This window comes from Lupinus angustifolius, unplaced genomic scaffold, assembly GCF_001865875.1.
Source record: "Lupinus angustifolius cultivar Tanjil unplaced genomic scaffold, LupAngTanjil_v1.0 Scaffold_74_28, whole genome shotgun sequence".
NCBI lineage: Eukaryota > Viridiplantae > Streptophyta > Magnoliopsida > Fabales > Fabaceae > Lupinus > Lupinus angustifolius.
The window spans coordinates 3,795-30,234 of record NW_017723564.1 but is presented as its reverse complement, the minus strand read 5'-3'; the positions used below and the strand labels follow the sequence as shown (position 1 = coordinate 30,234).

The following is a 26,440-nucleotide window of genomic DNA, read 5'->3' as shown; positions in this document are numbered from 1 at the left end:
CCCCCGAAAATATGACTTATAAATAGGGTCACAATGAGTATTATCATGTGTATATTGTACTTTAATGAGTACTTACATTTTTTATATATTAGTGGACTTTATCTTTTGAATATTGGGATTGTTCCGATCCAATCCGCTCCTTCTTCAAAAGTTCAAATAGTTTTGCTGAATCGTTAGCATTGCATCGGAAAAAGTTGACCCACAATCTAAATCGAACATGTCATGTTTATGTTTACAATAATCTAAAATTACGCATTTACTCTAAGTCATAATATTTTATTATGGATCAAAGTTGCTTATTTCATTACTTCATCCATATAAATTATCTATAATACGATGGCACTTTATCATATTATTCATTATCCAAAACACTCAATATATTTTATTGACAATTGTTAGTATTTGTTGTGGGTGAGACTTGAACTTTCAATCTCTTTCACTCCACTCCAAACTATCAAATCATTATAACTCATTTTTTATTTTTTTCAATTTGCTATGAGTGAGGCTCACTTCATTCCTAAAACTCTTTCACTTTAACCATCAAACCAATTTATGACTTATAATAGAAAAATTTAATATATTAATTCACCATTTAATTTGTGTTCTAATTCTAAATAACAAAAAGATAAATAATAATAAAATAAAAAACAAACCAAAGCACTTTGGATTGCATTCAATATTTTAATCATCTAAATCAGATTATAATTAATATATACTCATATCAAATAATTATTACCTCAAATATTGTGGCACTCTATTCGATATCAAGAAGCTTCTTAGTCGTGACTGGTTTGTCCAAATTGACCATACTCTTAGAGAAGCTAATGAAGTTAAAGACTACCTTCTTAAGAAGAGAGTTCAAGGAAACTCGGGGTTATGGCCAACACCGCTTGTAGGGAGTGTCCCACTGCTAATAGGAGATTCTTATGGGTCGATTCACTTGAGCATTTAGCCTTCATTTGGTATGCAAGAGATTGAGGAGAAAGAAGTTGTAAAGAGAGAAAGAAGAGAAAATTGGTATCTTTCTCCCCTTTGGTTTACAAGAGAAACAGGGAAGAGGGACTAAAATTGGGTGGGACTCATGCCCAAAATCACTAAAGAAAGGAGAAAGGAGAAGAGAAATATGTTGTAATGACAAAAATATCCCTCACTTGTATTATTTTCTTACCCAAACTATTATCCAATATATTAATTAATTTAATGAAAAAATATTGTGGTAAATGTATTACAAGAACAAACTTTAATGTTTTACATCATAATATTTAATTTAAAATAAATTTTAAAGTATTAATTATTTAATTAGTAGTAAAACATTTCTTTATAACTTTTTTATTATAAGGACATGTTTGTCATTCAAATATTTATTTCTATCTCTTTCTTTTCTCTTTATCTTCTTTTTCTCTCGTATCAAACAATACAAAAATCTACTGTAATTCTATTCTATCTCTTTCTCACTAATCTCTCTTTTCTCATTTTCTTCCTTCAATCAAACAAAGCATTAGCTCTTTCTATTGGACTATCCACACCCCTATTAAATATATTATATTAATGGTTTGCACTAGCTTCATATGATAGAGTGTTTTAGTATTTTAGTACATTGAGAGAATATACTAATATGGAATAAAAGTAATTTCAAATCTTATTAATTATTTTTTTAATATTTTTTATTAATTAATGAATAAAGAAGAGATTATATATTTTATAGTGCCTTTTAATGTATTGAATTTATTTGATTTTATTTAATATTTTTCATTTTAAGAAAAATATTACAATAAGGGTCGTATGGCTCGAAAATAATATAAAATCCAGTATTAGATTTCTCAACCTCTTAAACTTATAACAAGCCATGAAAAGAAAACAAAAGATACTATGAATACTTCTTTATTGATGACCTTGATCAGAATGCTTAATGAATTCAGATAATTAACAAGATGAATAAGAGTCATATTTAAACTAAAAGAAGAAAGAAGAAGCGAACTAACATAACAGAATTAACAGAAAACTAACTAAAAGAGGAAAGGGCCAAAAGAAAATAAAGAAGAAGAAGAAGGTGCCTTGTAAATGAAGGAACCAAATATTTAACACTCGCCCACAAGGTGGACGGTGCAAAGAGCAAAGACCCAGCTTGATGATGAAGTTGTGAAAAGTTTTTGGTGGCAGCGGTTTTGTAAAAGCGTCAACAAGTTGCTCTGTGGTGGAAATAGGTAGAAGGTGGACCAAACCACTTTGTATTTTTTCTCTAACCACATGGCAAACGATCTCTATGTGTTTAGTGCGCTCATGGAAGACAGAATTATGAGCTAGATAAATAGGTGATATGTTGTCATAGTAGACCGGAGTTAGATGAGAAGAAGGAAGATGGAGAGCATCAAAGAGGTATGTTTAGCCATTGTAATTCACAAACAACACTACCAAGGGCTCAATATTCCGCTTCAGATGATGACCTGCTCATTGTGTTCTACTTCTTAGTTTTCCATGAAAGATTGAATTACCAAGAAAGATGCAAAATCATGTGATGGATCTTCTGGTATCCAAACATGAAGCCCAGTCTGAATCGGAAAAATCAGAGAGCTTTAGTGTTGATGTTGAGGAGAATAAGAGGCCTTGTGCAGGAGAAGATTTGAGGTAATGCAAGACTCTTAAGGCTGCTTTATAGTGGGATTCCAAAGGATTAGCCATGAAGAGGCTTAATTGTTGCACTACGTATGAAATATCATGTCTGGAAATGGTTAGGTAGATGAGTCTACCTAAAAGCCTTATGTAAGAGAAGCATCAGTGAGAGGGGTGTCATTGAGGGCTTGAAGTTTGGTAGAGGGGTCAAAGGGTGTCTAGGCAGGTTTGGAAGCAAGATTGTCTGAGTCTTGGAGAAGAGAGTGCATACTTTCTTTGGTTGAGATCAATACCTAAGCTTGATCTAGCAATTTCCAGACCCAAAAAATATCGGAGAGGCCCTAAGTCTTTGATCTTGTAGGAGGTATGGAGAATTTGCTTGACATGTTGAATTTCAGTGAAGTTAGTACCATTTAAGACTAGATCATCCACATAGATGAGGATGGCAGTGAAGCTGGAAGGAGAAGCTTTGGTGAATAAGGCCTGGTCAGCTTGTGAATGAATGAATCCTAAAGACATTAGCTTGGAGGAAAGGGTTGTATCCCATTCTCTGCTTGCTTGCTTCAGTCCATATAAAGATTTGTGGAGTTTGCAAGCCAGGTTGGATTTGGATTGAAGTAAATCAGGTGGTGGTGTCATGTACACTTCCTCATGGAGATCACCATGGAGAAAGGCATTGTTGATGTCCAATTGCTCTAAAAACCAATTCTTTGTTGCTGCTAGGGCCAAAATAACTCTAACAATGGTTATTTTAACCACAAGGGAGAATGTGTCAAAGTAATCCACTCCATCTAGTTGATTGTAACATTTTGCTACTAGCCTAGCTTTGTGTCTTTCTAGTGTGCCATCAGCATGATACTTAGTTTTGTAGACCCATTTGCAGCCAATTGCAGACTTGTCTTTTACAAGAGGAACCAAGGACCATGTGTTGTTGAGATTGAGGGCAGTGAATTCTTGTTGCATAGCTAATTTCCAGCAAGGTATAGAGGAAGCTTGTTTGTAAGATGAGGGTTCTGTAGTAGAAGAAATGGCACAAAAAAAGCTCCTATAAGTAGGAGAACAGTTGGTGTAATCAATAACATAAGATAAGGGATAAAGAGTACCTCTAGAGGATGGGGTTGTGCTAGGCTTAGAGGCAACAAGGTTGCAATGATAGTCTTGAAGGTGGGTAGGTGGTATTTTTAATCTTAGGGAGTGTCTTAAAGGTGTTGTGGAGGCAAGGATGGGTGAAGGAGGTGTGGAGTTGAGGTTGTTTAGAGGATGGGTATGAGTTTCAGGATGATGGTCACTAAGGATTTGTGGAGCAATTTTGCAAGAGGGGGATTTTGTGTCAAGATGATGGGTTGTAAAGGGGAAATTTTTTACATAAAAGATAACATGCCTAGATAGAAAAACGTTGTGGTGATGTAGATCATACAAGATAAAACCTTTGGTTCCCTCTTTATAACCAAGAAGCACAGTTTTCTTAGATCTAGGTTGAAATTTTGTTCTATGGGAAGATATGGTGTTGGCATAGGCTAAGCAACCAAAAACTTTCAAATGATTAATGTAGGACTGCTTGTTGTATAACAACTGATATGGAGTTTTGTTATGTAAAATAGGAGTAGGAATTCTTTTAATTAGATGTACAACATGTTGTACATCAAAATTCCAGGATTTGGGGGGAATGTGAGATTGAAAAAATAAAGCTCTAGAAACATTCAAGATGTGTTGATGTTTTCTCTCAACAATTCCATTTTGTTGAGGGGTTTCAACACAAGTTCTTTGATTCAATATCCCTTTAAAGGCCAAAAAATCATGCATTAAGAATTTTATGCCATTATTACTTCTTAAGCATTAGAGTTTAGTGTTAAACTGAGTATTTATATATGATACAAAATTGATGATGCGTTGTCTAGTTTCAGCTTTAGTTTTGAGAAAAATAGTCCAAGTAAATCTACTAAAATCATCTACTAATGTTAGGAAGTACTTGTGTCCAAAAAGAGAAGGGGTAGCATATGGACCCCATAAGTCAGCATGAAGGATTTAAAAAATCTTATTAATAGTAAAAGTACTAGAAGGAAAGGGAAGTTTCTTTTGTCTACAATAATGACATATATCACAAGGTTTTGAAGATTGAAAATGCTTTACAAGTAAAGGATAATGTCTATTGATAATGTGCATAACATAATCAGAAATATGGCATAGTCTTAAGTGCCATGAAACAGAATCAGTGCTAGAGTTATTGTAAGAAATGAAAGAACTTGGTTTATGAGTATGTAAGATGAATAGTCCTTGTTGAAGCCTAGTTGAACCATTCATCTTCTTGGTATGATTCTGCAAAATAACACATTGATTCTGAGAAAATATTAAGTGACAATGTATATCTTGAATCAATTTGTTAACAGAGATCAAGTTTACATGGAATTCAGGGATATACAAAACATTTCTTAAGATGAGAGAATTAGACAATCGAACAGTGCCAGAAGTAGCAGTTGTTATTTTGCTACCATTAGGTAGATTGACATCCACTGGTGTGATGTTGTCCTATGTGATGAATTGTTTAAGATCAAAGGTGATGTGATATATGGCTCCTGTATCTGGGAGCCACTGAAAATAGTTGTTACCTGAATTGGGAGATTGTATTGTAGTGTTGATGACAGTATTGGTGGCATTGGCAGTAGTGGCAGCATGATGATCAATCTTGGCATGATGCAACATGATTAATATGTCTTAAACCTATTCTTGAGTGAATATGTGAGTGTAGTTATTAATAGGTTCAGGGCGTTTGGAGTCAGTGTGCATATCTTCAGTTTTTTCCAAAGGAAAGCTCATGGCATTGTTGGCTACTCTGCTAGGCCTAGTGGACTGATATCTTGGAGGGTATCGATGTTTCATGAAACAGGTTTCAATAGTGTGGTTGGTTCTTTGGCAATGTGTGTAAAATCTATTTATTTGAGATCTACCTATTCCATTATTGGATCTACCAACTCTCCCCCAGTTTGGATAATTCCCTCTTTCTCTTGAATTTCCATTGTTCCTATATTGATAGTCTTGGTTTGAGTTTGCAGAAAGGATATGTGCTTCTGTTTCAGTGTTGGATAGGGTGGGATTTTCAAATTGTTCTTCTTGTTGTATAAGCATGGAGAGGACTTTGTTTATATTGGGTAGGGGCTCAATTAGCATGATTTGGGATCTTACTTGGGAAAATTGTTCACTCAAGTCAGTTAAGAGTCTAATAACATAATCTTGATCCATATACCCTCTCATTGATTCAATAGTACCACAATTACATGGTGTAGGACACTTACAGCTCCTTGAGGGTCTAAAGTTTTCAATCTCATCCTATAGAGATTTTAATTGGGTATAGAATTCAGAAATGGTTAGTGTTCCTTGGCTCGTATGGTAAAATTCTTGTTGTAATTTAGCAATATGAAATATATCACCTTTTGAATACATGTCCTTCAAATCTTTCCAGACTTCTGAAGAATTATCAATCCATAGGACAGATTTGACTATTGATTCCTCTGCTAGATCCAGGATAATATCATGTTGTTGCATCTCATCCAGGGAATGTGAAGAGGATCATCCTGTGGTGGTCTTGTCAAAGTTCCATTGATGAACTTCATTTTGTTCTTGGATTCAATTGCCATTTTGAATGCATGGGCTCAAGAATGATAGTTTCTCCCATTTAGCAGGGGAGTAACTAAAACTAAGGCTGGATTTTTCACTAGCATGTAAGAAATATGGGTTTGAAGGGTTTGTGTTTTGGTCTGCCATAGAGAAAACGAAAAGAGAAGAAATAAAGAAACACAGAGAAAAAGGAGAGAGAAAGAAGGCGAAGCTTTAAAGAACAATAAAGGGGTAGAAGAGGGAGGATTGGTAATCAGGGCAATTATTGTTCTGATACCATCTTAAATTTGTAACAAGCCATGAAAAGAAAGCAAAAGATACTATGAATACTTCTTTATTGATGACCTTGATCAGAATCTTAATGAATTCAGATAATTGACAAGATGAATAAGAGTCCTATTTAAACTAAAAGAAGAAAGAAGAAGCTAACTAACATAACAAAATTAACAGAAAACTAACTAAAAGAGGAAAGGGCCAAAAAAAAATAAAGAAAAAGAAGAAGAAGGTGCCTTGTAAATGAAGGAACCGAATATTTAATAAAACCAACAATAAATTTGAAAAAGGAGAAAAGGATAAAAGTATATAAAAATAAGGCAGTAATATCAATAGTTATACATAGAGTATATGGAGAGAATAATTATAGCAATTCATTGCAACTTTCATATAAAAATAGTTAAAGGAAGTTTGTCTCACGTTTTTTTGGGCGATTTTCGTCCTCGAACTTTTCCATTTATATAGCTTTAGCCCCTTCGTCAAATTTTGACTAAAAAATAACATGAATTGTCCATTTGATAACAATCAATATAGCCACATCACCCAACTTCTGTTAGTTTTTAATGAAAATTTGATAGATAAACTAAAGCTGCGAATGTTTGTGGACAAAAATTAATCGAAAAATGTCGAGGGGTGAACTTCACACACTTGAAAAAAGTTTCGGGAAGAATAAGCGTAAAATATTAACCAAGCCTGACAAAATTAGTAATAGTTTCACCACCTAAATATATTAAAACCGTTTGATTCTTCGTGCATGGATGAGGATGAGTTTATTAAGAAAAGTTATACTAACTTCAATGATATTTTCTTGGAGTCAAATGGATTAGTTATTCACGATGGCCACCTCCAACCATTCCTTAAAAAGTAGAGTATAAAGTATTTCTACTAAACATGTGTTTGGGATAATTATTACAAAAACAAAGAAAAATATAATATGATAAATACATTTTTATCTTTTTATATATAATGAAATATCATATTTTCTGTTGGTGGAGAGACAAGTTAGACGCTTCTCCATTAATGGATAGATAAGTTGAGGGAAAATGCACTAAAAAATCAAAAGACAATGACATTTGTGACCTTTAATTTTCATTCAAGTTACAATTTTATCCTTTAAAAATATATTACAAAATACAACTTGATCTATCAAGTACCTGTGATAGATGGGGATATTGTGATATTGGGAAGTGATGGGCTTTGGGATAATGTGTATCCTTATGAGATTTCAAATATTTTGATTCAGAATATGCTAGCTATGATGGAGGCTCAGGAGTTGGCTCTAGATTTGCTATGAACAGTTCCAAGCAGAAAAATACACCAACCCCATTTTCAGTAGAAGCTCGAAAGGAAGGGCATAATCACAAAGGAGGAAAGGTTGATGATATTACAGTTCTTGTGGCCTACATTTGTTTTTCTTAAGTCTTTAAGCAATTTCTAACAGGATATTGATTTCATACATGCATGTAGATATAATTGTAAAGCGTTCATTATTTTTTGAAAAATAATATTAGACAATTTTATTTAGTTAGAATCTATATGGTTTCATATCAATCAAACTTCACAATCTTAATTAATATATTCATATGTGTATTTCATTGTACATGTAACATTAAAAACATTTTCACATTACTCAACTATATGTTTTGTATCTTCTCATGCTATTTTATTTTGTTAATTTTTTCTAAATAATATGAAAAGCAATATAAAGTAGTTCTATTATAGGTCAAATATCTTATGGTACTATTTTATAGTGTTGTAATAATTCAAAAGCAATGTGAGGTAGTTTCACTAAAGGTATTATGTCTTATCATGCTAACTTATTTTGTTATATTCTTTTAAAATAATTTTAAATGCAAGATAAAATAGTTTCACTATAGAACGTATGCCTTGTCACAATACTTTATTTTGTTATAATAAAACCAAAGTAAGGTAACTCTACTATAGGTCTTGTTTGTTGTCGCGATATTTTATCTAGTTACATTTTTAAATTTAAAAGCAATTTGAAGTAGTTTTACTATAGGCCGAGTGCCTTTTGCGTTACTTTGTGTTGTTATATTAATAATAAAAAAGTAAGCAGAGATAACTCTATTATAAAGACTTGGGTCTTGTTGCACTATTTTATCTTGTTAATTTTTTTAATAATTTTAGAAGCAATGTAAAATAGTTTCGTTATGGGCTGAGTGTTTTGTCGCGCTACTTAATATTATTATCTAATAATAAAAAGGCAAGGTGAGATAGTTCCACTATAAGTCTTGTGCATTGTTGCGCTACTTTGTCTTGCTATTTTTTAATTATTTTAAAAACAAGGTAAAATAGTTCCATTATATGTCGATGACTTGTCGCACTACTTTATTTTATCATAATAATAATGCAATGTATGGTAACTTCACTATAGGTCGAGTGTCTTGTCGCACTATTTTATCTTGTTAACATTTTAATAATAACACATGGTTGGGTAGCTCTACTATAAGTCTAATTTCTTGTCGCATTATCTTATCTTGTTAAACTTACATAAAAAAAACTAAAAAAATATCAACAATTAACGATTTTCCGTAAAAACTATACATAGTTTTGATTTCTCTATTGCAGGTAGAGATACGTAGAAGCATACTACTTCTATGTGAGGCACAAAAATTAAAAAAAAATATGTTTTTGGTCTTTTTAAATAATGTAAGGGTAAAATTATCTTAATAATTACACATGGTTGGGTAGCTCTACTATAGGTCTAGTTTCTTGTCACATTTCTTATCTTGCTAACTTTACACAAAAACACTACAAAAATATCAACCAATTAACCATTTCCCGAAAGTACTATACGTAGTTTTAATTTCTCTATTGCAGCTAGAGATACGTAGAAGTAGATTACTTCCATATGAGGCACAAAAAAATGTTTTTGGTCTTTTTAATGTAAGGGTAAAATTATCTTAATAATAACACATGGTTGGGTAGCTCTACTACAGGTCTAGTTCTTATCACATTATCTTATCTTCTTAACTTTAGAAAAAAAACTAAAAAAATATCAACCAATTAACCATTTTCCGAAAGAATTATATGTGGTTTTGATTTTTCTATTGCTGCTAGAGATACGTAGAAGCAAATTACTTCCATGTGAGACACAAAAAATAAAAATAAAATATGTTTTGGTCTTTTTAAATAATGTAAAGATAAAATTAATATTTTGAATGAATATTCACATGAATGATTGACTTAGATACCATTTATATAATGAGCGACATGAGGTGAATAATCCTTTCCTCATTTGTAACCGACTCCCGAACTTAAATTGTCTCTTTGAGCATACTAATTATTATTACTTAATCTATTTTTTTCATATTTTCCTTGATTCGTAGCGAACATATCATATTTATATAGACTGTAGTTGAATATTTTAATAAATTATATTTACACTTAATTACGTACAATATATTTCATTTTGTATAGTATATCTCGTTCTACTAGAAAATACATATTTTTTTATTACATTAATGACGTCCTCTTAATAACCACAAAATAGTTTTTATTCTATCCTGGCCTTGACAGTTTCTCATATCATTATTTATATTTTTAAATATTGAAATATAATACTTCACGATTTTATATATAGCATAAATTTCTATTATATAATATATGTTGAAAGCTTTTTGAGAATATTAAAAGTAACATTCCATAGTTATTTTTTGTTTTATATGTAATTTAATAATCAATATTAAAAATGTATATATAACATCTAACTTTGATCTAATATAATAGTATTGAGAAACTGTTAAATTTTATTTGTATGACTATGTTTTTTAGTAGGAAGAATTATCAATTAATTATCTTGATTGTTGAGGGCTTCCCAATTATGTTATTGATGAGCAGGTCTATGACCTAATTATGATGATTATTGAGAGGATCTATGATCCAAATTTATTGACTATTGAGGGAATATATGAATAAATTATGTTGAGTTTTTAGAGGTTCTTAGAATTCATTGATTGACTTAGATATAGGTGAACAAATTGTTAGTGGCATGATGGTAAACTTTTTATTGGGAAGAAGGTAAGACATTTCTATGAAAACAATACCTCAATGAGGAGCGGACATCCTTAATGAATATGTTATATACAAACTTTTAATCGTGAGCTAAGTGTTTGAGACATTTAATATTAGATAAGCAAATTGATTATGCAATCATAATGAGTCATATTTGTGCTAAAGGTTAATTATATTATAATTTAAAGTTGTATATTATGAGTTAATTTGCTATAAGTGTTATTCTCTTATATTGTTTTTGTCATACTCGGTTAGAAATTTTATAGTTTTAGAGTTTTTAAAATAGGGCTAGTGAAATGTTTTATCTTATTATACTTGGGTTTTTTTCACATTTTTAGGTGTGGTGTATAAATAGTATGATATTAAACCTTTTTGAAAAATGAGACAACCATGCACCTCACTTTTTTATAAATTATTTTTGTATAAATTGTTTTGAAGAATTTGTATTAAATTTTAGGTGATTTATGATTCATGTTTTACCTTTTTTTGTTTAATGTCCAGTGCCATTATAAAAAATAATTATTTAATTTTAATGTATTTTATAATTAATTAAATCTAAAGATATATTTTCTAAGCTTTCAAAAAATAATTTATTTTTTAATGAAAATTAGTGTGAATGTGAAGCAAAAGTGCGGAAAATTGCTATCCAGGGCATTCAAAAGCAATTGTGTCGGAATTTGAGTAGTCATGTCTTGGAGTGCTTGAATTATGTTATTATATCAAGTTTACATTGTTATAGTTGGAATAAGATAGAATATCAATATTATATATTGGACTCAAGTTCCTTGTTATTATATGCATGACATTAATTATAAACATCAATTAGAAATACTACATGAGTATTTCGGTCCATGAGTATGTTATAGCTTATAATCTTTATTCTCTAATAATATATTGGTAGTCGTCTAGTGCTCACGGGGACTTAAGCACAATGGATCGCATCTCGTTAACAAATTCTCTTATTTTTTTGTCTGAAGATTCAAAAAACTCTACAAGAGGTTACTTTGTAGAACAAAAATTTGTTATCCTAAATCATATTACAAATTTTGTCATACACTAATGAAAATAAGTCATGTCAATTAAAAATTTAAACAATTTTTTTTCTTTTTATTTTTACTCTATTATCAATAGTATAGAATATGGTATGAGACAATATATCTTTGTTATGCTTTGTAAGGCATGGAGGGGCCTACATTGTGCTGTGAAGTCTCTTTGGCATTTGTGAGGGAATTATATTGTATGATTAGTGAGTCTCCAACCCATTTATGTCATGAATTTAGATAAGTTGTCTAAAAGTGTGTCCCAAACTCTATCTCATCCAATAAAATTGTGATATATATTAAAAGAATAAAGAAGAGAAAATAGAATTAACATAGTATGTTATTTTATTAGTTGTCATAATTTTATTTGACGGAACATAGTTGGAACATGAATCTATATTCTTATGTCATTTACCATGTATTAATTAATTAATGTAATAAATTTATTCCATGGTCGTGAACTATATAATTTCTCAGAATGTGAACTCAGATGCAAAGTTGGCATAAACAGTCAATTACCTCCTTTCCCAAGGTTGTGTGCAAATACTGAGGGGTTTGTATACATTTTTAGTTAGTAAGCAATTATTGTATGATGTGTGACTAATAATAACATGAAATTTGCCTGGTAGCTAATAAAGTTGTCTCATATTAGAATTGGGTGCAATCAAATGATTTTGGACCATGTAATAAGTTCACCAACATTATAGCCCCTAACTATACTTGAAGCGGTTTAATTTGGAAACTTCTGTCAAACAGGACAAAAACAAATAATAAGTAATTAACTATCAAAATCTATAGTTAATTAACAAGTTCATCATATATTCATAGTATTGAAATTCAAAATAATATAGATGGTCAACTAAACTGAGATTACATCATTAATTACAAAACATAGTTGCTACTAGGTAGTGGAAGATTCTCCCTTATTTGATAGTAATAACTGTAACAGATACGCATGTGACCCATTCCACAAACTCACATGCCAAAACTTGGTATTAATTTCCTTGTAGGTCAAGTACTTAGTTAGTTTCTTTGATATCCCACATGTCCATTCCAATTATGGTCAAATAAGTGTAAGATTGGAAGATTTGAATGAGTGGTTTGATCATTTCCTACAAAAATACCTTAAAGTATTTAATTAAGTAAATATAAATGGTTTAAAATTACAAAGATAGTAATGAGAGAGAACTACAATGATTGCTTAGAACGTGATGACTTTGAATTAATGCAGAAACCAATGCAGGTACCCATGTGCTTGGGACGTTAATTCGGGGCAAACAAATGAATGCTAGAGGCACCAAGTGTGTTCAAATTACCAAAACCTACTTCAGTTTCTGATTCTTTTGTAGAGAGAATAAAAAAAATTGTAGTTTATCAGTAGTATTATATTATTATTCTTTTAGCATTTTATTTAGTCCAACTTTTAGCATGTTATTACTAGGATATAGGAGAGCTTACAGGTTGTAACGTAATGGACTTTTCTATTCTTACATATATATTATATTGCACAATAATATTCTTTAAATTATTGGAGAATCTTACCCTCTGATCACTTGCTGGTTTGAGAAGTTTTCTTTGGAGAAAATTTTGAGGTGATTATTTTTCACTTACTTTATATTATGCATTTACAATCTCTCTTTTTTATGTACCAAAAAAGATCTATTTGATACACAAGAGTAGAAGAATTTCATATGATATAGTACTACTTTATAAAGTCATTGTTTGTTATGGCCAACTGATGAAAGTTTCACATTCCTTACACATTGAACAAATAAGGAGGTGGATTTGAATATTTGACAAAAATTATATAGAATGTCCCTAAACGTCCTAAATATATACCTTGCTTTCTAATATCATAAGAATATTTAATGAATTGACCAATTTTAAGGAGTACTATATCATAGGATGAATATAATCACATCTCAGACATATAAAAATAACTTCTCATTTATTCTGTTATTCAGATAATATTAATTAGCATTATAGAAAAAATTTCCAAAACTATTTTAACATATAAGAATACCTTAACACGCCAAAGGATTTTGTCATGCCCTGGTGGCTGCGGCATGACAATGCAATATCAATTAAAGCAAATTTCATGCATGGTGTACGTCAGATCCATTATTATATATTGAAGGTTCGTATCTCATCTTGAATATGAAATAAAAAATTGGAACTTTGGAGAATACTTTCATTATTTTAGTTCATCATTAAAGATATCATTACAATCCAGCACATATATTTATTTCATGATAATTTATAAGCTGTAAAGTTATCCATATTCATGTTGGCACGCGTAGATCATGTGGAATCAAATATTGTAATATCATTAGTTCAATTCCAAAGTCTGCCATATTAATAATTTCCTGTGGAAAAATATCCAGTTCACACTAGGACTAATATACAACAACCACTATAGGACTATTTCATGAATTCTTCAAAGGTATGTATATTAATTAATTACTTATTATTATAGGAATAATCAAAAGCTATATTTAAGTTGGCAATCAACCTCACACAGACTAAACTTAACTCACAATGGTTACACCTTTTAAAGAGATTAATATTCGGTTATCGACCCCTAATGCAAATATAAGCTGTTATTTTTCCTAGGCCATTTATAATTTAAATGCAAAATATTCTTACATGATATGTGATTAGTTCGATACAAAACCAAACCAAATTAACATGCTAGAGTAGAGCTCACAGTTAGGGCCATTCGATAAAGTTTTGGTAGGCTATAGCTAAAAAAGTGAGGTTATTTCAGTTGAAAAATGATTGCCTAAACATGACTGCAAACCTATTTTTATACATAATCATACATGTTTCTGTGGGCCAACCCGTAACTCAACCATGTAAGGATTTTCTTGGATATCAAAGCCGAAATTAGCTGAAGTCTATTTGGGAAGGCTTTTAAGTACCTAAACTTATCAATTTATAGAGTGATCAAGCCATCCTGTTTTACCAGCTCAATGGAGAAAACTAGGTGAATTTCAAAAGTCATATAGTCTGAGTATGAATGAAAACACCAAAATACATAAACACATTTGTATCAAAATATGATATGTTCTTTTCTCTCAATAAATATTATCTTTTTGTGTATTTTGAGTTCTTGTGTCACTAAAATTTATATGTAAATCTTAGGAGCGTCTTATATCAAATGAAAAGAAGAAGTCTGTAAGAATGTCAATAAAGTGTGTTTAATATTCTAAATTTAAACTCAATGAAACGATATGTATATCATATATTAATATTAATTAATTAAAATGATTTTTTTAAAATGAATAATTTTATTTTATCGGCAATTGTTAGTATTTGTTGTTGGGCGAGACTCAAATCCTCAATTTTCTTCATTTCACTCATAACCATCAAAACACTTTATAACCCATTCTTTATTTTTTAAATTTACTATGGATAAAACTCGAACTCACAACTTCATTCATTTCATTCCTTAAATTTCTTCACCTTAACTATTAGACCACCTTATAACTCCCAATTGAATAATCCTTTCACTTCAAAAAAATGACTTGTTTCTAAAAGTAGCAAATAATAGTCTAAATATATAAATATTTTTATATAGTTGATACAGCATCATAAATATTATTTTCTCTAATGTATCCATTACTTGATTATATCCCTATTCATTTTATATTTGCATATTAAAACTATCTCATTGTTAAAAAAATTCATTAGCTAATTCAACAAATTAATGAAATTCGGATTTTAGTAAAATATACTTAAAAAACAAACTATTATTCTGTTTCTCAAAAGGCAACCACCGGAATGACGAAATTATCCTTTGACAAACACAAAATTAAGACTTGCATTAGTTATATGATTGATTCGAAAGGCCACCCACCACCCTCGGATCAATAAAACAAGCCACCCACATAAATCACCTTCAATCATACTAACAAAACTGCAGACAGCCTCGTTTATATTGCACATTCCGATATTTTCCAGTTTTATCTTAATTTTCTCGAAATGCATGCATAACTACGACTTTACCCCTTATCTCAACGAAAACTTCCAATCTACCAGCTTAAGGACATTTTATTTGAAGTATTTTGAAGGATAAATTAAAATAACTAAACATATGAAGAAAACAAACTCATACCACATCCAAAAACAATATATTAATATCGTGATATAAAATCTTAATAAATTACTATGAGATCCGTGCATTCGTGTGGAGGATAATTTATTTTACATGAATGTATATAAACAATAAAAAAATAAATTATTGATGATTAACTCATAAGAAATATTAAATTCCAAGCTTTCCCTGTTAGTCTAAAACTATGAAATATTCAACTCTAAGTTTATATGTGCATTTGCACATTGCTCCATATATTTAGATGCAATTCAGAAACTGATATACAACAATATCAAGCACGAAATTGCGGATAGCGATAACAACATCATATAAAAAAAAACCACTCTCCTTCTTTCACCAAATCCCAAGTAAAAATTCTATAATACACTTAAACAAATAATAAGGCTCCTAGCATGAAACAAATAAATTATGTACAAAAATAGACCCAAATATTCTTGATCCAAAATATGATTTTATCATTGTACATGGTGTTCACTTTTTACCTCTTCAAACATAAAACAATTAGAATCTAATGATCATGGAGTTATGTGCCTTATGCAAATTTTAATTTTTAATAATTTAAAATAATAATAAAAGGGGTCAAGTTTTTATAAACAAGTTTTAAAATAATAATTTAAATTTTTTATTGTTTTCGATTCGTGGGTCGTTATTATAAAAAACTACTTCCAAAGTCAAGTTTTTTATGGTTGGATATTTTTTCCATTTGATTTTTTGCTCTAAAAAAATTAGAGGTGCATCTTTTTTCGGTCGCAGTGACATGCTGGCAGTAAAGGTAGAAAAGAAAAGAAAAACAAAGCAATAAAAACTACAGTGAATATTTTGTTTACTTTCATGGAAAAATGGCAAAGCATATATTTACACAGAGAAAGAAAAGGTTAAAAGAAATAGATGGGCTAAATTTACCACCTGAAACTTTCCATTCACACACTCTAATATTTTTGCTAGAAATTAAACTTGTGTTTTTTTTTCTCTTACTAAGAGTGGGTGTTGCCAATTGATACTATCTAGTCTCTTCACAAAATAAAAGGCTAAAACTAGATACTTTCAATTTCGCCAACGAACTTCTTCGGAAGTGATGAGGTGGTGAAGGTCACGCGAGTCGAGACCGAGTCGAAGCGCTTCAAGGAGTCGCTCGAACGCAATGACGTGGCACGGGATTCGGAGAACACCTTTCTGATGGTACCCATATTCCTGAGCCGACCGGTTCAGTAGCATAATAAAAACCGGGTGGTTCAGAAGTTCAGTGCTCACCACGAACCGCTCCATTTCTTCACCCACATACACCGGGATGTGTCCCTCGGGGACTTCGCCGTTTCGACGGCGGCGAGAGTCGTGGCGGCGGCACGAGGAGCGTGACTCGGATCGGAGGAGAGTGTAGTGAGAGGAGTTGGCGAATCGTGAGAGCTTGCGGATCAAATGCTTCATGATATTGTGAGCCAGGGTGAGGAACTGTAAGAGAGAGAAAAAGGTTTAGGTGAGTTTTGGAATAAGAGAAGAGTGAGTGAGAGAAGTGTGGTGGGTGAAGAATGAAGGAAGCGAGAAGTAATGAATAATATATATAGAGAAGGGAAAGGGGTTAGAGGTACAGGTAAGCGTACTTGCAAGGTACACCGGTAAGATTAAAATTAAAATAACTAATGTGAAAGGAAATATATTTTAATTTATTTTTTTATTCAATCAAAATACCCGCCGAATTAACTAATTATGGGTGCCTTTACGTAGGTTTAAAAAATTTATGTACTGCCTTTAACTTTTTACTTATTCTTTAACGGGTTTTATCTTTTACCTAATCTAATCAATATATATATATATATATATATATACATATGTATGTATGTACATATGTATATGCATTTGTATCTCATTTTCTTCTTTGTCTTGTGCATTTTTTGTATCATTGTTTTTTTTAGTTTGTTGGGTTTAGTACAAAATTTTGATTGTTTGGTTTCAAAATTCATGTTCTTATATGATGAATCTGTATTAATTCATGATGCTTACAATTGGGTTTGTGGCAAAACTGCTTTTGTTTTTTCTGTCGTTTTTTACTTGTATTTTTTGTATAGTTGGGTTTTTTTGGATTGTTGGGTTGAGTGTAAGATTTTGATTGCTTGGTTTGCAAATTCATGTTCTTATATGATGAATCTGTGTTAACTCATGATGCTTGCAATTGGGTATGTGGAAATTTTGCAATTTGTAAGTTGTTTTTTGACTTGGGATTTAGACTCTTCTGCTTGTTATGTATTCTTCAATCTTCTGTTGCTGTTGCCTATCAAATAGTATAATTTGTTTTTGATTGTCACTGTATTCATTTCAAATTGTCTTTCATGTTTTTTGCCATCAGTGTTAAATTTTTTCTCGTTGGAGACTTTTTATTGACATTAAATTGTTTGCTGGGGCTTACTGTGAAAGTTGTGTATGATTTCTAGAAAAAAAATCAATTTTACTTCTAAATCTTCTTTTAAAAGGTAAACTAAGGTTTTTGCCTTTTATTTTCTTTACTGAAATCGTGCATCTCATTGTATACGTTACAGCCTTTAATTTTGGAATCTTATATTACACTACTAACAGTTGTTACTAGAAAGGTCTCCATGTGAATATTTCCGGAAGTTTTGATGAAAATAGGCATTAAATTGACAAGAAAGTGTACCAAAAAGAGGGGGGAAATGTGATAAAGGCACAACCTTTAAATTCACTTTATGTGATCTTCTTGCTTTTGTCTAACCTTTATATACTCCCTCGCTTTCATTTATTTGTGTTCTGTCAAGTTCAAAGTTTAGGGTCACAGTCATTGTGGCCTAAACTCATGTGAAGCCACCTTTTGGCTAAATCATTAGCAGTTGATTTATTGATTGCAAGACAAGCAAGTGTACCTCCTTAATATGATAGAGTTCATGTAAGATGATGGAGTTCTTAAGACCCATCCTCAAAAATTAGGCTAAATCAAACTTTACATTTGACAATTTTTTTTTATGATTTAAGGGTTTGATGTCCTGTTTTATGCTTGATACATTCCAATTGTTGGTGCATTTGTGAATTTCTAGACTATACTAAAATATATTTCTTAATTGTATGATGTGTGTGTGCTTCAATATATTTCTTAATTGTAAAATAACTATGATGTTACCAAGTTACTTTTTGCCACACTCGTTATTCTGGAAAACCTTTGAATCTCAATTTCCATCCTGTCTTCTACGACTCATTACACACCCTATGAAGACCATTTAATCTGAAATGTTGCGTTGATGGTTAATTCTATATTTCTATTCATAAAGAATTGTTCTTCTCATTCTTTATAATTGGCATTAATTGCTTATAAGTACTTCTCTTTTATGAATATTATCCTGTTACATTTTTCCGTGTACATAATACTGCTACAAAGCATTATTCGGTCTTCTTATATGAATTTATTATGCAGAGATATTATATTATTGGAAGAGACAAAAGCAGATCACATTGGAAGGTATTGAAGATTGACAGATTAGAACCGTCTGAATTAAGTATCACAGAAGATCCTACGATATTCTCAGAAATTGAGTGTATTGAGCTCTTGAACCGGATCCGCGAAGGAAACAAGTCAACAGGGGGACTTAAATGTGTAACAACTTGTTATGGAATCATTGGTATGTTCTATCTGCTGTATAAGAGCAAAATTTCTATCATCATTAACATTATCTGTTTCTCCTATTTTAATCTGAATAAATCCAAAACATCTTAGAATTTTCTTTTGATTTAGGATTTGTGAAATTTCTTGAGCCATACTACATGATGCTTATTACAAAACGAAGGAAGATTGGCACAATCTGTGGGCATGCTATCTATGCTGTGACGAAGAGCGAAATGATTCCGGTTCCACATGCTACTGTGCAATCCAAAGTGGCATATTCTAGTGATGAGAACAGGTCTTTAGTCAATTCCGTCCGTAATTGTAATATGTATATGGTATATATATATATATATATATATATATATGAAAAGTTTTCAACGTGCGTTGCTGTTGAAATCATTGTCCTAAATTCTACCTATTGAAAAAAAGAATACAATATTTATGTACTAATATTAAGATTTAGATATAATCAGTATATCGTTTATTTGTATTACTTTAATTTAAGAGTTAATAATAATTAAAAATGAATGATATACTGATACTATAAAAAAATTACACTCTTACTACATACATATTTTTCTCTTGAGAAAACAGTAAGTCCAAAATTTGGAAGTTAAAATATTCCAAGAGTGTTCATAAGTAAGGATATTTTGTTGCTAGTAAATTGTTATGTTAAGCATGGTTAAATCTCTATTTTGACTAGTGTTGGGGTGTGCTCTAAGGGATATAATAGTTTTCAGTTGGGGGAGAACATATGTCACCGTCGATTATGGCTCAGTTTGGATTTATACTTCAACCTTATGATGTAAAACATTTTAGTCAAACTAGCTATTATTATTTTAAAAAAAAGGAAAGGTCCAAGTTAGTAAGTCCTTGCACGGACATATACATATTGGGCACACACTCACATACATCTTGCACACTCATGATCATTGCTAATCGGTAAATTGGTCAATATGGATATCAAATTGGATGTCATATAAAAGTATAAAAATATTGTCGAACTCACAAGGATTTGCTTGACACTAGTCTTTCGACCAAAGATATTGTTATTCTAAGTTGATTTCAATTGGTTTGGTTGGTTGATTGATTACACTAACTAACTATTTGATTAAAATGCTTAGAATAAAGATGTTAGAATTGAACTTTACTATTATTTACTATCAATTCACGTTTGATTCAGCAAAGACCTTAATTGTAATAAAAGTTATGTCTTAGTCAAATTAGTATATCATGAAATAAAGCTCTATGTCTAGTAACTTAACTCATAAGAAGAAGAACTATAACTTAGAAAACACATATCTATGTCTAGCAACTCTACTTTTGAAATTGAATTTTAATGCAACACCTCAAATGTACTAATTGTCAATGTGTTGGTCAAATTAGTAGCTTACTAAAATAGCCATATGTCTAGCAACTACAATAATAAGATAAAGATATATGAATCATTAACACACATCTATGTCTAGCAAATACGTTAATAAATTTGAGAGTTATTTAGTTGTTGAATTAGCTCTATGTCTAGTAACCTAGATAACAACATGCATAATATGATAAACTGATATAAATATGTGTCTAACAATTATATCAATATGATGAGCTAAAAAAATTAGAATCATAAAGATCCCTCCATACATTTACATTCACAAAATCATACACAAAAGTTATCAATAAGTAAAATAACCATTAAACACAAAATACCAACTCAAAAGAATAAAAGCATAAGGAAATATTATAAATCTGAATAAAAGTTTTTTTATAAGCAATAAATCTTAATAAAATTATATATATCAAGTTCATATTAATTGCAAAGGTAATTATATATGATTTTGAAAAATATAAATTTTGGAGTCTTGCTAAAATAACTAAAAACTTACTTAAATTAGTGGAAAAGTTATATGGATAGTGTAGTTTAATTATAGTATCACACATTAGTATATGTTTTAAAATATTTACGATAGTAGATCTCGTGCATCTGAGGCACGAGACTCTTACACGTTTTCTCTCATCAAATATGATTTCCATTGTAAATTAATAGCAAAATTATTCTCTAGTCTGGTGATTATTGGTTTATATGGTAACTTAGAGATTCATGGTTCAACATTCACCCATTGCTAATTTTTTGTTTTTTATAGCTTTGATATATATTATTTATACATGGACTCTAATGCAAGATTGCATTATATTCATTACATTTTTAATCATGAACCTCTGGGTTACTATGTAAACCAATAATCATTAGGCTAGAGAGTATTTTTGGTATTAATTTCCAATGGAAATTGTATTTAAGGAACACGACTTCTAAAAAAAGTGGAACTTGTGCATGAGAAGCACGACTTCCATGGAGGAGAGAAAACGTGTAAGAGTCTCGTGCATCAAATGCACGAGATTACAGAGAAGTCACATTGCTGGTCCACGACTTCCCTAAATTCATGGATCTCATCCATGAGTTCCCTAAAAACTACATTACTTCAATAAATATTTCGAAACATATACCAAAAGTGTAATAGTATAGTTTGACTACACTATCCATGTAAATTTCCGCAGTAAGAGATTTACCCACACAAAAAATTAGTGGTTAGAGAATTTGATCCTCTAAACTTGTTTCACTTTCATATATGAGAACTTGATGAAAACGGTACTACAAGTAGGAAACAACATTTAATAATCTTTATCAATAAACGCTTTGACTATACATTTGTTTACCCTATCAAAAATAAAAGTGAAACTCTTAATATACTTAATTTATTTATACTAAAATTGATAATCAATTCAATGGAAAGATTTTGCAGTCATAGAAACATTGAATGTGATTCTACTTTGATGAATTTTATAAGATACATGTAATTATACATGAAACCACTGTACTATATTTGTCCCGAATAATGAAATTTTTATTTCCAATATGATAATAATATTTGCATTATTATATGCCTTTATGTAGATGACATTCTCATTTTGATCCAAACAATCCTTACCAACTTGTTTATTTCTGGCTAGCATGAACCATGCAGTTTTTATATGATTATAATCCGTGTAAATATTAGGGTATACTTTAGTTAATACACAAATACACTCACTAGGGAGTAGACAATTACAAATCTCAGAAAGAGATTAATTCTATAACATGAGTAAATATTCTTGGTTATACCAATAAAAACATGTTCTTCAACTTTTGGTTAATTCCTCTCCAATTTAACAGATTCTCAAGCACATGTTTACAGAAATATATTGAAAAATTACTTCTGGTGCTTTTAGCTATGATATTTTCACTGTTTATTAATACCCAGTTTCTTTTCCTTTTTTCACATGCTCGTATGTCTTATCAAACTTTTTTTAATCTAAGTTCTTAATTTCAACAAAAGGGTTTTAAATAGTCATATTTTTTTTAAAAGATATACACATTTTCAGATTTTGTCAAGTGAAAATTGAAACTTTGCATGGAGTAACTAATCGTAGAAGTTAAGTAGTATACTATTGCATCAGTGATATAATATCCTTGACATAAAGTAAATATCTATATTTGGAAAAAGAAAGAAAAAAACATTTCCCCAAAATATTACTATTTTAAATAACTTGACTAAGAGTGAGCCACGAAGAAATGAATGAATCTTTATGCTCCAACTGTATAACCACCATTATGCTAATTTTTTATTGAAAATATTCTAGTGGTTAGTTGAAAATTATGGTTAAAATGGCTAAAACTTAGAATAAAAAAATGTTCAGAAATGTAATGATTAGTACGTATCTTCCCCCATTTGTTATTTTAATGAAAGAAAAATGATTCTACAGCTTATGGTGTAGCGGTGTGCAAGTTGTTCGGACTTTGAACCGTGATGCGGTTGTAACAGCTGTGTGAGAATTTATACGCGGCACCGCGATGAGTCTACGTGTTGTGAAACAATTATTGCTCTGAAATTCTGACAAATACTTAATATGTGGATAAAGAAATTAAAATGGGAATTAAAGGCATAATCTATACTTCTGTTTTTTTGTGTGTGCAAGAACTTGAACTCAGTTCACACTTTCATAGTAATTAGCCTCCCACCTTCCACATGACATGGAAACATATGTGGCTAAGGCATCTCCCAGTTAACTTTATGAAGTGTAGTTGTTAGTCTCGTCGGCAAAATAAAAGCAATTTTACATGTGGAATGTGAGACTTGTTCGCATGTGTTAATGCAAGTTTTTTGGTACAACCCAAGAGGATAAAAAACTCGTAAAAAAACCAATATTTAAAATTGTTAGTGATCAATCCTGAGGAAACTCACATAATGATCTATTCCTAAGTTTCCTCATATAATCAATGAAAGAGTATTTATAACTTCATTGGAATAAAATGAATGTAGATCCTTTCCAATTTTGGAGTGTCCAAGTATTAGATAAGATGATTATATATGTTATTTAAAAAATTTCAATGGCTTGTAATTTAAGTTTTTTTTAATTGAAGTTCATTTTTAAATCATCAAATGAATCTTTGCCTCACATTCCTGTCTGGACTATCCAATACAAAAGAGGATCCCAACTCAAATAAAATGTGCGTGGACAATCAAATTGTACACCAACAATTCACAAATATCGTCCACCACTATTGATAGCTGATGTATACCAAATTCTAACTTTTATTAATAATTTATATTGTCTCCAAATAGTCACACAAGATCAACTCATGTGGATGTGCAACAAGTGCGTTACACAAGGCTCATAACTAATGAGGAGTCTAACTTTTTTATTTATAATTCTTATATAAAAATCTTAGTCCTCATAACATGCATATTCAAGCATTTATTATTTGTTAGTAGGGCTGGCAATAAACCGAACCAACTCGGTATTCGTTCAAAACTCGATTTGTTATTTAGCTCAATAAACTTTGTTTATGAACCAAATGAGCTGAACTTGAGCTAGAAATTAAGCTCGCTAAATAAACGAGCCGAACTTGAGTTGAATATAGTTCGAGTCGTTTATGGGCTGACTCAAAATATATATATATAAACTAATTTTTAAATTTATTATAACCCGTACATTATTTTTTATATTTATTGTTATTATATATAAAAACAATATTATATTTATATATATAACTTTTGAAGTATTGTTTTTCAAAATTTAATTAATTATTTGAGTTGTTCAAATGAACCTTTTGAACTGAACTGAACAGTTCGCGAACTTTAACTGAGCCGAACTCGAGCTAAAATAATAACTCGTATCGAACTCAAGTCAAGTTTCGAGTCGAACCAATCCTTATCGAGCTGAACTATGGTTCAACTCAGTTCGACTCGTTTCCAACTCTACTTGTTACATTAGAAATGATTTTGTTGATAACTATGAGATATATATATATATATATATATATATATATATATATATATATATATATATATATATATATATATATATATATATATATATATATATATATATATATATATATATATATATATATATTGACCCAAGTCTCAAATGAGCAGAATAGAAAGTATATCACATGTTTTTACGATTTTCATGAGATTTTTTAAAGTAAATTATTTTAGATAATTATTTTTTATAAATAATAAATACTAATTTTCCTATTATAAATTACTTTGAATTCACATTTTCATTTTTTTCTTGCATATGAACTATAAAATATCTGGACCAACCCTATAGCCACAATCAAGAATAATAATACGGTAAAAGTTATTAGAAGACATGTGGAGTTTTTGTTCAAACGCCTTGAACTCTACTAAAATAGTAGTAGCAACTCCAAAAAAAAATAACAATGGCATGTGTCAATGTAAGTAAATTAATTGAATCGTGGTTAACTTTTTTATAAAAAATAACAAAATTATTAATATAAATATCATGAAATCTAACTTATTTTCCCTTATGTGAACCTTCTTCACTCTAATATTTGGTTTCTCCGTTTTTTTTAAAAGAAGAAGAAAAACATATACCTAATTGTTTCAAAACTAAACTTAAGGTTAATGTACCCCAAAAAACTAAAGTTAAGGTTTATTTTACTAATGGAGCTGACATGAATTATTTCTGTTTTCTTATATGCTCTTTTAATTTGAAAACCGCTTTCATTTATTATTTCCACCTAATTTCATCGGCGGGTTCTATATTATTTACAGAGGAACTTGCCAATGCCCAATTCCTTTGCCTTGTTTCCTTTACCTTTTTTCTCATTTTCAAACTAGCTCTTATTCTTCAGTTAAGGGAAGATGATGCTAAGATTCCAACATAGTTAATGATCATGTGCCAATTAATGCATGTGAACGCGTTGAAAAGATTATATAGATTTATAATGTATGTTACTAGCTTTAAGATTTTAGGCGGTTGATTCGTCACATTTGTGATAAGATCAGAATAAATGCTGTTTTATTTTATGAATTTTGGAACGAAAAATACTGCACCTTGAGGAATTGATGTTTGGAAATAGTTTTTGACTTAACGGGTTAAATTCAAATAACCTTTAAGTAAACCATACAATTCACTTAATATATCAAAAAGTAGATAAGATTATATAAATGTTAGGAATGGAGAAACATTAGTTAAATGTAATTATATATAACTACTAATTATATAAGTATTATTTTTCAATCTAATTATTTTATTTTTAAAAATTTTAATCGATCTATTGACACATTTTTAGCTTTCTCTGTTCTAACACTTTCATGAAAATTTGATTGTTTTGCTGGCTAGTGTTAAATTATCTACTAATAATCAAGTACCTTTAGAGTCACAAACTTAAGACATCACCATGGATGAACGGGGCAAAAATAACAATATCCTAAGAAAAAGGAGAACACACCTAAAAAAGAGCAAAAGTGTTCAGATTTCAATTTATTTAGCTGCCATGGATACATATTTCTGCATGTTTTGTTCGTTTTCTCTGCCAGTCAATTAGATAAAGTGAGTTCCTTCGTAGATTTTCGTCATCGTCGACTCAAAAGGAACTTCTATGCTATGGCCACCCTGTTGGTCTATTGTCCTACAATAAAGTGACTATTTTCCACTCGGATCCTACCCAAAAGCTTTACATCATTCGAAAAAGAATACAAATATTATATTTAGACATAAAAATAAAAGGACTAATATGTTAATCTTCCCCTTTGAATCATAGATTCTTCATATTTAGAATTAAGTTTGATATTAATTTTGAGAATA

The 26,440-nt window shown here is 30.3% G+C and overlaps 2 protein-coding genes across 2 annotated transcripts; one reads left to right on the top strand and one right to left on the bottom strand.

Moving 5' to 3' along the window:
- Window positions 1–16,571: 16,571 nt before the first annotated feature.
- On the bottom strand, window positions 16,572–17,214 carry LOC109339382 (auxin-responsive protein SAUR71-like). Its single transcript, XM_019576813.1, has one exon. The coding sequence runs from the start codon at window positions 17,110–17,112 to the stop codon at window positions 16,732–16,734; it is 381 nt and encodes a 126-aa protein (XP_019432358.1). The 5' UTR covers window positions 17,113–17,214; the 3' UTR covers window positions 16,572–16,731.
- Window positions 17,215–18,475: 1,261 nt separating this feature from the next.
- LOC109339381 (phosphoinositide phosphatase SAC2-like) lies at window positions 18,476–19,626 on the top strand (the record flags this gene model as incomplete). The annotated part of the gene is made up of 2 exons (XM_019576812.1): window positions 18,476–19,307; window positions 19,421–19,626. Coding segments are annotated over exons 1-2 (417 nt in total), but the record flags the coding sequence as incomplete, so codon positions are not given.
- Between the last annotated feature and the right edge of the window lie 6,814 nt (window positions 19,627–26,440).